The 15,655-nt window shown below is 37.8% G+C and overlaps 1 protein-coding gene across 1 annotated transcript in view; it reads left to right on the forward strand.

Moving 5' to 3' along the window:
• LOC150075139 (unconventional myosin-Ib-like) overlaps positions 1-15,655 on the forward strand; it is a 317,137-nt gene that overhangs the window by 186,334 nt on the left and 115,148 nt on the right. The window contains exon 8 of the mRNA XM_090388377.1: positions 3,097-3,218. Within this exon, the coding sequence (XP_090244503.1) occupies positions 3,097-3,218 (122 nt within the window). The remainder of the gene's footprint in view (positions 1-3,096; positions 3,219-15,655) is intronic.

A 15,655-nucleotide genomic window follows, 5' to 3' on the forward strand; every position in this document is an offset into this window, starting at 1 on the left:
GATAAGCTAGAATGGGTGCAGAGAAAGGAACAAAAGGGTACCCTTACCTAGAAAGGTTTCTGTTCTGCAAATGGCAGTGCCTCGAGACCAGACATCTGTGGAGAGATCTGATTCAGTGTTGAAAACCCTGAATGGATTGAGTAAGTTGAATGTTAATGGTATTCTTCCATTTGCCGAGACTACATGCATGAGGGGACATAAATTCAAGTTGAGACAGGATGGTTGCAGGATAGATGTGCAGAAGTTTGCCTTAAATTCTTGGAGGGTAAGGATGGGTGAGCTTTTTTTTTTTTTCGGTGGTGCTGTATAAGCTTGCTTTATTGCATCATTTGCCATTAATACTACTACTACTGCTATTCTAAACTTAGCATTAGTAGAGGCATATAAGGAAAAAAAAGCAAGCTTATATAGCATCAGCCAAGGCAGAACTGGACAATCATTTGGAGTGAATGAATGGGTGACCATTCATTCACTCCAAATGATTGTCCAGTTCTGCCTTGAAGTTATTTAAGTTGTTGACCTCCACTACAACAGATGAAAGTTTGTTTCAACTATCAACCATCCACTGGCTAAAGGCAAATTTCCACACATCAATTCTACAATTTTCTTTCTTCAATTTGAATTTATGTCCTCTCAGGTGAATAATCTGAGCAAGAGGAAGAATCCCATCAGCATTGCACTTGCTCAAACCATTCAAGGTCTTATACACCTCAATTAGATAACCTTGCAGGTGCCTAGCCTCCATATGCCGCAATTTGCAGAACTTAAGTCTTTCTTGGCAAGTGCAACCCTTTGTTCCACTCACTAATCTCATTGCCCTTCTTTGTACCCATTCCAGCAGCTTTTACAACTTCCTAAATGAAGCCTCCAGACCTGTATGCAGTACTCAAGGTGTGGCCTGACCATTGCCTTATACACGGGGACAATCAGCTCATTATCCCTGCTAGTAAAATTTCTGTATATCATTGACAAGACACCATGAACTTCCCTGAACATGTGCCACAACAGTTAGCATCCTTGTACTGATCAACTTCAATCTCACAGAACCAAATTTTCTTTTTCCTCATTTATGCCTTCGACTTTTATTTTCTGGAACAACCTCCCTTCACACATTTCCTGACAATTTCAATTTACAGAAATACAAGTCTGTTATCAAGAAATATGTTCTTTCATCTTCACAACCTTTAACCAACACACGATACTAAGTACTATAGGTTCTAATACCTTTTGTGTTTGGGGGGTTTCATAAAAAAAAAAAAAAAAAGTTTCAAGCATAGCTATGAGGATTGTGGAGTGCAGCCACCAGATAACCAAGCAGGTAGAAATTTGAGATTAATAACTCTGAATAAATAAGGTGAGTTTTCTTTGTGGGCTATTCTCATGATTCCTAAAGCAAAAATCTGCTTTTATTGATGAACTTTTTAAAATTAGATTGAAAACAAAATATAACTGTTTGAATTTTGAAATCACTTTATTAATAGCACAGAGGTCTCTGTGTATTTTCACTTTAGCATTATTAGAGGCATATGATGCAAGAAAGCAAGCTTATATAGCATCAGCCAAAAAAAAAAAAAAAAAAAAACCCTCCCATTTCAACCAGCATTCACTCCAAATGTTTTTCTAGTTCTACCTTGAACTTATTTAAGCTGTTGACCTCCACTAATCAACCACCTGCTGGCTGAAGGCGAATTTTCGCACATCAATTCTACAATTATCTTTCCTCAGTTTGAATTTATGTCCTCCTCAGGTGAGTAATCTAAGCAAGAGATAGAATCCCATTAGCATTTAGCTTGCTCAAACCATTCAAGGCCTTATACAGTTAAATCACCTCACAGGTGCCTAGTGTCCAGAAGCTGCAATTTGCACAATTTAAGTTTCTTGGTAACACCAACCAATCTCATTGCCCTTCTCTGTACTCTTTCCAGGCTCTACATCTTTTCTAAAATGAGGCCTCCAGACCTGTATACAGTAAGTATTCAAGGTGTGGCCTGACCATTGCCTTTTACAAAGGGAAAATCATCCCCCTATCCCTGCTAGCAAAATTCCTGTATATCATTGACAAGACACCATGAGCTACTTTTGCCTGTCTGTACTGCTCAGAAAACTTCATATCTGACTGCACAATTACCCCCCAGGTCCTCTACTACCCTGAATGTAGAACCACACAGTTGATATGTTACTCTGGGGTTATTGCTTCCCATATGCAGTATTTTGCATTTGTGAATGTTAAACTTCAGTTGCTACCTCAGAATTTTTGTCAGGTTTTGTATTGATCTTTCTTTATCATTTCTAACTTCCTTCTCTGAGGCTTTTGTCTTCTTGTATTCCCTTCAAAACCAAAGCTGCCTTTGTTTTTCAACATAGATTTTCCCAATAATGGAGGACAGTCTATATATGCTTTCGAGTTTAAACTCAATGTGTTAATAAAATGTGATATTGAAATTTAAAACAATAGGCTACAAATTATTTTAATAATAAATAGACTCATACATCAACCATGAAAATATAAGTATTTTACTGTAACTAAAATATTTACAAATAAAATAAAATAAATATTTACAAAAACTGCATTATATTAAATTAAACTATGTACATTGTAAAAAACATTAAAACTATGATGAAATCCTTGCGATAAAATACACTAAACCGGATTAAAAGCGATAAAAATCTGGAGCTTCCTTCCTCAGCAGTAACAAAACTTCCTGCAGCACGTCCTTATATAACAGGCTCACGGTACTTATACACGTGGTTCAGTCAGCGCATGGTCTGAACTGGAAGCAGAAACAGAAAATATTTACAAAAACTGCATTAATATAATGCAGTTTTTGTAAGTATTTATTTTATTTTATTTGTAAATATTTTAGTTACAGTAAAATACTTATATTTTCATGGTTGGTGTATGAGTCTATTTATTATTAAAATATGAATTTGCCCAACCTCAGAGGCTTTTTTCAGGATAAGGCTACAAATTTCATACACTAAAAATTTTTTTTGTGTTTCGAATAAATATTATCCTTTCATAGAGATTACAAAAATAACATGTTATGCATGCTTCATGGTGCTTTTATGTATTATTGTTATGTCTCTTACATGTAGGGAATCCAAGAAGAACAACACTAAAGCGTCCAGCAACCACTGCAACACAATTTAGGATATCAGTGGGTGCCCTGATGAAAAATCTACAAAGTAGATCATCGAGCTTCATAAGGTGTATTAAGGTATACATTTTTGTGGTTAGGTTTTGCTTTCTTGATATTTTTTTTGCAAGGAAAGTACTTTTCAATGAAACTTAACTTAAAATCATTAATGTGTTAATGATTTAATGTGTTAATGACTGTGTGAGACCTGACATTCAGAACTCACCCTTTGTGGTTTGCCATTCCTTGTGACATGAATACGTCTAGGATGGGGAAGGCTGGGGGGGATGCATGCATGCACACTGGTAAGTAATATCACACAGCTCTCATCATTCTGTGTGATGTCAGTGATATCACATAGGATGACATATACTGATTTTTCCTACATACCATTTTTGTCACTTCATTGTTTCACCTTCATTTATTATTAGGTTTAAAAATGAAAATCAAAAATTTTAAAAGTGAAAATTAAATGAATAAATAGTTCAATTTATTATATCACCTACACCATTTTTGGTGCATTGGAATGTACTTATTACTTTAATTAGAAACATATGCAGTAGAATCTTGGAACTTTGCATGTCTCCAGCATAGAGTGAAGAAAAATACAAAGTAAATAACATGAATATTTACTTTTTTCATATAATGTCTCATAATAATAAAATAAATTATTATGAGACATTACAAAAAGCAGGTATAGGTGTTTGAAAAGTAATTTTAAAGAAGTATACAGTTTTGTTTTTGTTTGGCAGTAAACAAAAGATTAATAATGAATAATAATTTAGAATAAATAAACCACATACTTAGTAATTCCTTTTGCCTCCAACATTCCTGCATGATGAAATAGCTACAGTAATTCTATCTTTTTTGAATCTTGCTTTGCAAAGAAGTCCAACACTTCTTGTTGGTCAATTGAGAGATATTATCTTGAATTTGGAGTAAGGCCAACGCCACTGGTTTATCTTGTTCCATCATACTTCTTAAATGTTTTAATTCTTTGAAGGGTAGAAAACACTTTGTCACAAAATATTATATATACATATATATAATATTGTAATGGTTACTGACCAAACAGAGGGGTGGAATCTGAAAATGTTTTATGAAATGTTAAGGAGACAAAATAAAGTTCACCTTTGTATGAAGTGGTTGGAGGTAATAAGGATAACTATAAAATATCAGCGAGATGGTAAGTCTCCTTTCAGACATAAATATCTCCTAAATAAATTACATAACTGACTAGAAGAGAATATCAGAAGTGATAAAAACTCTGGAAACCAGTGATATGATATGTCTCCTTTACTGGACTAAAGTTCTCACAAACTGAATTTTGAAAAAAAAAATAATAGCCTAATGGAGTGGAACTGGAGGTTGCGTGATCTATACAAAGAAAGAATGGCTAAGCTAAAAATGCATGAATATGAATATAAAAAGCCACAGACAGTGCCTCAGGTGATAATAGAGCATATAATAATTTTATTATAATAATTGAAACTTCAAATATAAAAGATCTGTGACAACTAAAATATTAATTAACCAAAATGATATAATTTTGAAAGAAGGAACCAATAATGAGGAGTTTGAATGTGATAACAGATAAAAAAAAAAAAGCTGTCAAGTAAAAAAATAAAAAACGATGGTAACAGCCAAGTTTGAAAAACTGCATGGATATCACATGCCAACATAAGGTATGAGACTGAAAATCCATGTGTTTGACTTGATTAATAATTAAGTGTAACATAATGTTTTTTTTTTTTGGGGAAAATGCTGTTGAAATTATCCAATTTCAAAAGAAGAATGGAAAGTGAATGTTGAGGTGGATAGGGTGCAGAGAGACTTACATCTGTGTAGTTTTCCAAATCAGATATTGAATAAATACAAGGCCTTAGCTAGACAGGGACTTAGACAAAAAGAATTTGTTACCCGTGGCATTGTAGCTTACATTCCATTCTATCTGGGAGAATCTCATAAGATAGCCAAAATGAGCCTGACATAGCCCATTTTGGCTGTGGTCAGGAGCTCATGCAGTAGCCCACACTCTTTGAGTGGATCAGTGTTCAAGCCTGTGACTGCTAAATACGATTAACATTTGTATTTGTTAGGGTAACTAAGAGTAAGAATAGGGCATGTATACTTGCATGTACACCAATGCTAGAAGTAAAGTAAATAAATTTTATGAATTTGAAGTGCTGATCAAGGCATCAAAGGCAGATATTGTTAGGATATCAGAGATATGGTCTCACACAGATATAAGCAGTGCAAATTTGAAATTTGGGGAGTATATGTGTACAGAAAGGATAGACAGGGTAGGAAGGGAGGAGGGGTTATGCTGTTAGTTAAGAAACACATTAAATCTAGGAAGTGCATGGGTGGACATTCCAATGTTGAGTCTGTTTGCTGTGACATAAACACTGGGAAAGAGAAAATGGAAGTAGAAGTGTGTTATAAGCCTAATGACTCTGATGAGAATAATAAACAACTGTACAGAGAAATATAGAGTGCACAAGTAAATCAGAGTGTCTTGTAATGGGGAATTTTAACTTTCAAGATAATGACTGGAATTTGTGGGTTGGTCACTCGCATGCTAGCAAGACTTTTGTGGATTAATTGGAGGATTGTTTTCTACAGCAACATGTTCAAGGGGACCAGAAGGAGTAATACTCTTGATCTGATTATCAGCAGTGATTATTCATGCATTAAGAATTTCCAGATAAAGGAACTACTAGGTGACAGTGATCACAGTCTACTGATGTGGGATTTACTTAAAGATGTAATTACCATCAAGGGTAAAGGGAAGGGTTTTTGTTTTAATACAGGTGATTACAGTTGTCTCAGACAGTTTTTAAATTCTATACAGTGGAATCAACTGATGGTGTTACCAATGGTGAATTCTAAATGGGAAGCCTTCGGAGACTTAATTTTGGAGGCTACTAGGCTTTTCATTCCAACTAAGAAATACTGTTCAAGGTTCAGCCCTAAGTGGATGTCAGATAAATTAATGAGGCTCGTGGATTGAAGAAAAATGCATGGGATGCATAAAAATTATCAGGCGACACAGAAGCCTATGGCAGATATAAGCTAGTTTGTAATCAAGTCACAAAGAGGCTAGGCAGGCAAAGGCAGATTATGAGAAATCTTTGGCAAAGGATGCAAAGAAAAACAGCAAACAGTTATTTACTTATGTAAACTCTAGAAGGAAGAGGATGAATCAGATTGGTCCTCCTAACATAGATGGATTGACTATTGATGATCCTGCTCAAGTAGCTGATAAATGGAATGAGTATTTTGCATCTACATTCACACATGAGGAGTTATTCAAAGAGGGGAATGCCAGAAGTTTATCAAACTCTAACAGGGAGCTAACTGATTTTGTAATAACTGAGAGCAAAGTGGTGGAGAAATTGTTGAAGTTAAAAATAAAAAAGGCTCCTGTGGCAGATGGAATCTATCCAGTTATATTGTCAGAGGCAGCAAGGGAAGTAAGCAAACCCTTAGCCATAATTATGGGAGCATCATTAGAGTCAGGGGAGGAGGACCCCATGGACTGGTGATGTGAAAATGTTTCCCCAATTGTCAAAGGGGTGCAAAGGGTGACATAATTATATACCTGTTAGTTTAACTCCTGTTCTGGGGAAAATAATGGAGTCACTGGTTAAAGAGGTCATACATGATCAACTAGACAAGGCTGCAGTAATAGTTCAGACACAGCATGGGTTTGTGAAGGGGAAGTCTTGTCTGACCAATTTAATTGGATACTACGATGTGGTCACAAAGGAACTGGTTGCAAAAAATTATTTTGATATCATATACTTGGATTTCAGAAAAGCTTTTGATACTGTTGCACATGGAAGACTGCTGTACAAATTGGAGTTTGTTATTTGGTTTTTAGAAGCATTAGCAACTAAGGCCATATTGCTCCGGGATATGCGGTGGTCATTCCTTGACCTTACTGCATCCTCCGTATTTGGTGGTGACGGGCTTGAACCCCGGTCTAATCAAGAAGCATGTGTTACGCACTGCTGCTCCTTCCCACCTGGCTACAGAGATGCCAGTACAAATTGGAGCGGTATGGCATTGAGGGCAATTTGCTGCAATGGATAAAGGGATGGTTGAGTGGAAGATAGCAGAGAGTGGTAATAAATGGACACGCCACAGTGTCCATTTATAACAGTCTGCAGTCCCCCAAGGTTTGGTGCTGGGTCCATTGTTGTTTTTTCTATTTATCAATGATATCAAGTATATCAGGCTTAATGTCCAAGTTAGCAGATGATACAAAGGTTGGCAGAGATAGTAAAGACAGTATGCTACTGCAACAGGTTCTAGACAAGTTAGGCAGATGGGCTGAGAAGTGGCAACTGAAGTTTAACATTGACAAATGCAACGTACTGCATATAGGTAGCAGTAACCCAAGAGCAGGGCCGCCACAAGTGGGTAGGCAGGGTAAGCATCACTTTCAGGCAGCAGTTCAGGAGGGCGCCAAAAAAATTTTACATATACAAGTCGGACTTCTGTTTAACAAACTTCTTTATAGAGAAATTTAATATTTGCAATTTTTTTTAAATTCCCGTGGGTAATTACATTTATAATAGTTTCAGTAGAATGAAGAAAATTTCCATATAACGAACGAATTATGAGAGACTTTACTGGGTTTGTTATTTGGTTTTTAGGAGCATTAGAAACTAAGGCCATATTGCTCTGGGATATGCGGTGGTCATTCTCTGATCTTTCCGCATCCTCCGTATTTGGTGGTGACGGGCTCGAACCCCAGTCTAATCAAGAAGTGTGTGTGCTACGCTCTGCTGCTCCTTCCCACCTTGCAGTAAAAATGAGCAGATAAAATATAGTTCATTTGGCTTAATTCCTGCTCCTGACCACTCGGCTATGGCCTTCGTAGCCAAGTGGTCAGGAGTGGGAGTGCAGTAGCACACGCTCTTTGAGTAGACTGGGGTTCAAGCCTCTGACTGCTAAATACAGTCGATCTGCCAACCTGCACTGGACCAGCGTGGCAGATTATGGTCCATTTTTCTCAGCACGAATTGTTGAGGAGGCTTCTATCCTGCAGTGGGTTGATAAGGGCTGCAGTTTACCTTTTTTTTTTTTTTTTTTTTTTGGCTTAATTCATAACATAAAAAATTTCTTAAATAAATAAGCATGATAACTTGATATTAATAATAATGTTAAAAATAGGAGATATGAGGATTTACTTAAATTTGAAAGTGTGTACAATTCTGCCCAGGCACAATAGGAGGGACTACATCATGAGAGCTGTCAGTCAACTCATCTCTAAAGAGATTGTGCAAGGCTCTTGTGTTGAAAAAGTCAGTCAGTTTTTCTCAGCATGGTATGTGTTTGTTAACAGGAGAGACCATTTTAGAGGAATGGGACATCCTTGACTAGAACTGGTATAAATATATTTGCTGATGCTATTATGGCAGTTTTGCTTTAATAAAATATAAACTTTAATATATCCTTAAATATCAAGAGTAGAAGGAAGAGATTTTGCTTCCCTACAGGTGTCCAAAACAATAAAACGATCTTGGACAGTTTTTAAATTCTTTTCAATGGAACCAACTGATTTAACCAACTATAAATTCTAAATGAGAAGGGGACACAACAACTAGAAACAAGTTTGTAATTGAGTCACTAAGGGAGTTAGGCAAGCTGAGGCAGATTATGAAGTATTTGACTAAGAAAATGAAGAAAAGTGGCAAAGCAGTCTTTATGTTAACACTAAAAGTAGAGAGTTGAATCATGTTAGGTTGAAAAACTGCTTGGGGATTGCACAAACTAATAGTTCAACAGCGGCTCCAAGCAGAAGTGAAATTGATTCTTGTGTTGCTTCTTTTGAGAAGTCAACATCTCTGTTGGAGAGTACAAAGCCTGTTGGATGTTCTCATGAGACTAGCAAATACATGGACTGTGTTAGGGGTTAATAAGAGCAAAACGTGGTGCACATAGACTTGCTTATATTCTACTGCTAGGAGTGTAATAAGTAAATTTGATGAATTTTAAGTATTGGTTAAGTCACTAAATGTAGAAACTGCAAGAATACTGGAAATATGGCCACACAGACATAGAGGATATGTAATTTGATTGTAGTGAGTACACTGTGTACAAAAGTGGCAGATAGTACAAGAGGGGGCAGTAAGAACTAATTCTGTTGGTTAAAAAGCACATAGAATTTAAGGAAGTGCACCTAGTTGATGTAGGTAATTCGTGTAATGTTGACTCAGTTTGGTGTGACATAAGCACTGGGAAAACAAAAATGAGAGTGCCAGTATGTTATAGGCCAAATGACTGTGATGATATAATGAACAGCTATGCAGACAAATTGAGTGGGCCAGTAAATCAGAATGTCTTATAATGGGGATTTTAACTTTAGAGATATTGACTGGAATGTGTGGATTTGTCACTCATACAATAGCAAGACTTGAGAATTTACTGGATAACTGTCTTATAGAGAGGGAACAAGAGAAAACAATACTCTTGATCTGGTTCTCAGCAGTTACTCTTCATGCATTAAGAAACTCCAGATAAAGGAACCAATAATCTGTTGAAGGGGGATTTACTTAAAGATAAGCTGTTGTCAAGGATAAATGGAAGCGATTTTGCTTTCATGATGGTTACTACAACTGCCTTAGAGTTTATAAATTCATTTCAGTGGAACCAACTGAAGTTGTTACCATCTACAAAGTGTAAATGGGTTGCAGACAAGAAATCTTAGAAGCTAATAAGCTTTTTTTTGCAAATCCAACAAAGAGATAGATATTGTTCAGCCAAAACAAATATCAGATAAAGTGATGAACCTAGTGGTACAGAAAAAAATGCATGGATGATTATAAATTATCGGGGGGGAGATAGGGTATAACGTACAGTAAGTATACGCTGGTCTGTGGTTGAATCACCGAGGGAGTTAGGCAAGCTAAGGCAGATAATGTGAAGGATTAAGCTAAGAATGCAAAGGAAAGTGGCAAAGAAATCTTTGCTTATAGTTCCTTCTAGTTAACACTAGAAGGAACGCAATGAATCACATTAGTCCACTAGATACAAATGGCATTTCTGATGATGATCCTGTTTCTAAGTATTGGGGTACCAGAAGTGTACCAAATTATAACTGGGAGCTAAATGATATTGTGATCATCAAAAATAAAGTGGAAGAGATATAGCTGAACCTAACAGTTTAAGCCAAAAGATTTGGAAGGAGTTATTCCACTTAGCATTAGCATTAGTAGAGGCATTTGATGCAAGAAAGCAAGCTTATGCAGAATCAGCCAAAAAAAAACAAAAAAAAACCCACTTCCACTTCACCCCTCTGTTCGTTCAAAATACCTGTCCAGCTGAGCCTTAAACTTATTTAGGCTATCAACCTCCACTACAAGGGACGGAAGTCTGTTCCACCAACCAACCACCCGCTGCCTAAAGGCAAATTTCCGCACGTCTATCCTACATCTGTCTTTCCTCAATTTGAACTTATGCCCTCTCAGGTGATTATTCTGAGCTAGAGGAAGAATCCCATCAGCATTGAGCATGCTCAAACCATTCAAGGCTTTATACACTTCTATCAGATCACCTCGCTGGTGCCTATTCTCCAGACACTGTAATTTGCAAAACTTAAGCCTTTCTTCGTAAGAGCACCCCTTTGTTCCATTCACTAATCTTGTTGCCCTTCTCTGTACTCGTTCCAGCAGCTCTACATCCTTCTTGAAATGAGGCCTCCAGACCTGTATACAGTACTCTAGGTGTGGCCTGATCATTGCCTTATACAAGGGAATAATCACCTCCTTATCCCTGCTGGAAAAATTCCTGTATATCATTGACAGTACTCCATGAGCTACTCTTGAAGCCCGTCTGCACTTCTCAGGGAACTTCATATCTGCCTGCACAACCACCTCCAAGTCCCTTTCATTCTCTACCACTGTCAGTGTAGTACCACAGAGTTGATACGTTGCTCTGGGGTTGCTGTTTCCCATGTGTAGTACTTTACATTTGTCAATGTTAAACTTCATTTGCCACCTCTCAGCCCATCTGCTCAACCTTTCCAGATCCTGTTGCAGCAGCATAGTGTCAGTAGTGTCCTTGACAACCCTGCCAACCTTTGTATCGTCTGCAAACTTGGACATTAAGCTTGATATACCATCATCAATATCATTTATAAATACAGAAAACAATAATGGACCCAACACTGAGCCCTGAGGGACTCCACTAATAACATTAGTCCATGATGAGCAGTGTCCATTGATTACCACTCTCTGTCTTCTCCCCCTCAACCACCCTTTTATCCATAGCAGCAATTTGCCTCCAATGTCACACTGCTCCAATTTGTGTAGCAGTCTTCCATGTGCAACAGTATCAAAAGCCTTTCTAAGATCCAAGTATATAATATCAAAACTATTCCCTGCATCCAGTTATTTTGTGACTGCATCATAGTATCCAATCAAATTGGTCAGGCAAGACTTCCCCTTAACAAAACCATGCTGTGTCCGAGCTATAACTGAAGTCTTGTCTAAATGATCCTGCAGTGCTTCTTTAACCAGTGCCTCCATTAATTTTCCTGGAACAGAAGTTAAGCTCACAGGTCTATAAATACTTGTGTCAGCCTTTGATCCTCCTTTGTGAATTGGGGTCACATTTGCACATTTCCAGTCTATGGGTACCTCCCCTGAGTCCAAGGAAGCTCTGATAATTATGGCTAAGTGTTTGCTTACTTCCTTTGCCCCCTTCTTTAATATGACTGGATAGATCACATCCACCCCGAGTGCCTTTCTTGTGTTTATCTTCAACAGTTTCTCCTCCACTTTACTCCCAGTTATTTACTCCCAGTTACTGCTAGAGTTGAATACACCTCTGGCATTCCCCTCGCTGAATAACTCCTCATGTGTGAATGTCGATGCAAAATATGCATTTAGTTTGTTAGCTACCTGAGCAGGATCATCAACAGTTGACCCATCAATATCAAGTGGACCAATCTGATTCATCCCCTTCCTTCTAGAGTTTACATAAGTAAAGAACTCTTTGCTGTTTTTCTTTGCATCCCTTGCCAAGGATTTCTCGTAATCTGCCTTCGCCTGCCTAACCTCCTGTGTCATGTGTTAATTTGTAAGTATCCTATGCATTTTTCTTCTCTGCCATATGCCTCATTAGTTCATCTGACATCCATTTTGGCCTAAACCTTGAACAATATTTCTTAGTTGGTATGTAAAGCCTAGTAGCTTCCAAGATAAGTTCTTTGAATGCTTCCCATTTTGAATCTGCTGTTGGTAACATCATCAGTTGGTCCCACTGTATAGAAATTTAAATACTGTCTCAGTCCATGGTAGTCGCCTTTACGGAAGCAATAACCCTTCCCTTTACCCCTAATAGTAGTTACCTCTTTGAGTAAATCCCACTTCAGCACACTGTGATCACTGCCACCTAGTGGTTCATTTATCTGCAGATTCTTAATGCATGAAGAATCACTGCTGATAATCAAATCAAGAGTATTACTCCCTCTAGTTGCCTCCCAAACATGCTGATGTAGAAAACAATCATCCAATAAATCCACAAAAGCCCTGCTAGTGTGTGAGTGACCAGCCCCCAAATTCCAGTCAATATCTGGGAAATTAAAATCTCCCATTATAAGACTCTCTGATTTACTGGCCCACTCTATTTCCCTGTACAGTTTCTTATTATACTCAAAGTCATTAGGCCTATAGCACACTCCTACTCTCAATTTTGATCTCCCAATGCTTATCTCACACCAAACTGACTCAACACTGCACTGTCCAGCGACGTTGACTGGCTTCACTTCCTTGGTTTTTATGTGTTTCTTAACTAATAGCATAACCCCTTCCCCTTCCTATCCTGTCTATCCTTTCTGTAGACGTTGTACTCCCCAAATTCCAGTTCTGCATCCCTTATATCTGTGTGACACCATGTCTCTGATATCCCAACAATATCTGCCTTTGATGTTTTGAACAATAATTCAAATTCATCAAATTTATTTACTAAACTCCTAGTATTGGTGTACACGCAAGTATACCTGCACCTGTTTCTATTCTTAGCAACCCTAACACAACCCATGTGTTTACTTGTACCACAATGGCTCCCAGCAGTCTCTGAAATATCATGCATCTTGATTTTCAGGCTTCTGCTCATTCTAATAGAAGCAGTGCAAGAATCTCTTTCACCTCTGCCAGTGGCTACTGTCAATCTATTGGTCTTTGTCTCCCTCCAAGCTAGCAGTTTTCCGACCCACCTAACACTGCCTCGATAGCATCAGCAAATATTCTTGCACCCTTTCTATTTAAGTGTATCCCATCCCTGTAGAAGCAATCGCTCCTGTTAACAAGTACAGTCCAGGCTGAAAAAAATCTGCAGAAAAAAGCCATTTTCTGCAGGTTAATTTAAAAATGGGGCAATGCTTGAATTTTATGGAATGCCTGGGCAGGTAGGGAATGATTACAAAGTTTCAGATGGTTGTATTTGAGGATTAGTGTGGGATCAGACCTCAAAGAGGCTTGTATACACTGACAGAAATCCCAGATGTTCGAAGCATTTATGATGTCCATAGTCATTAAACTCCTGATGTCAGTTAACATTGGGAGTCTGGGTATATTTAGCTACTCAGCCATGTCAGTGGGTCTGAATTGATGGATTCAGTGATGCTTATTTATGGCCTATTTCGGGGTCTGGTATTCACATGCGAACACCAATTTTTGAAGTGAGGCTGAAGCAGATGCCCATATTTCAGCAGCATATAAAATAACCAGATAAAAAGTTGTTTTTAGATATCTAGTAGTGGTTGCACATCATTGGAATGAAGTAAGTGTTGTGTTGCTTCACTCTCCAGCATAAGGCAATAAATCGCTGCCAGAGGTATTCTGTGTGCAAATCTTAGCTTTGGATTGAAAAAGGCACCAAAGTCCTTATGGCTGGTAGCCTATTGGATTAGAGTGCCATAAACTGATGGTTAAATTACTATTGGTCGCTTTCAGTGATTAAAAATTATTACAGATTTAGAAGGGTTAAGGTTTAACCCAAAAATCTGCAAGTAAGTTGAAAGAGCAGTCAAGCTCTCTGTGATTAAAGATGCAATTGCCTTTGGGTTTGCAGATGGTAGGATTAAGGTAAGCAAATTTATATCATCAGCATATATTAAAGCTTCATCATGAGGACACATAAAAGGAATAAGAATGGCTGAGAAAAGGAGGCCAGAAAAGACACCACCTTGTGAAACTCCTGCAGTGATTTTCTGGGTAAAGTGGGACTTCTTCATTGTGAGGTGGGCACTTATATTACTTAATAAAGCAGTGAAGAAAGCTAGCAGATTGCCATTTATCCTGAAGAAGGATTGCAGAAGACTGAGAAGGGCTGTGATGTCTAGGCTGTCAAAGGCAACTTCAATATCGACATACACAATACCTAATTTGAATTTAGTTTTGACGGCCCGAAGGACGGATGTCTGTTCTGCCATGAGGTTTATTATGATTGATCTATTTGCGACTGCGAAATGGAACCGTTTCAGTTTCTGTGGCACAAGCTGTTTGCTTAATGCTGAAATGAGTACCTTTTCTAGGCATTTGAGGAGGGTGGAAGAAGTTGAGATTGGTCTGAAATATTTTGGACTTGTTGGCACTGGAATTTAGGGAGTGGAATCACAGAGTATTAATTTCACAGAGAATCACAGACTTTCCATACTCTTGTGGAAAGGACTGAGTTGTAGATTGAGAGCAATGCATCTAGGATGAAGTGACTAAAGAACTTAATCATGAAATGAGGTATCTTATCTTGGCACCTGCCATACTAGATGGATACAAAGAGTTTATTGCATTTATCAGTTTCTGCTTGGTGATAGAAATGACAGTGAGGTCATCAGTAGGAGCAAACTCAGTGTTGGAGAAGTAGTTCTGCAGAAGCAGAATTGGCTTTGACTCTTGCAATGTAGTCCATCCAGTTATCTGGATCAGGATATGAATTAATGACACTATGTCTGGAAGAGTATGGCGCTTTTCCTTTAGACAAGGTAGCATCTGTCTATCTCTTTATGACTGATAAAGAGATACACATCGGTGTATCTCTCTATTCCTTGAGTAAATTGAAAATAGCTCTTGCTCTGGAATACAGGATCCAACCTTGGGATGTGCCAGAGATTTTCCACTGCCAATGAAAGTACTGCTTATTGTAAAAACTGCATGCTAAATCTTTGGTCCACCAAGCTCTAGCTAGTCCTTGGAGAAATGCATATATGGTTTTGGCTGAACAGAGGGTGATTGTATTTATCCATCTTGTCATTAGATCAACTGCAAGGATTGGATTACATCCATCAAGCATACACCATGGAATACACTGTGCTGCCTCAAGGCACTTATTGGGATAAAGGAAAGTCAGATAAGATATGACTTTCTTCTCCACAGTATTATGGAAACTGAAGCTGGGCATAGCCAGTAAAAGAAGTAATGTGATTGGATCATGATCTGATTTGAAGGATGTTTCTGGTGGAATCTTTACTCTGCAAATGCCCAAACATAGAATCAGGTCGAGAT

Source organism: Mastigoproctus giganteus, chromosome 14 (genome assembly GCF_048544385.1).
Source record: "Mastigoproctus giganteus isolate SK-2022 chromosome 14, ASM4854438v1, whole genome shotgun sequence".
In the NCBI taxonomy this organism is placed as follows: domain Eukaryota; kingdom Metazoa; phylum Arthropoda; class Arachnida; order Uropygi; family Thelyphonidae; genus Mastigoproctus; species Mastigoproctus giganteus.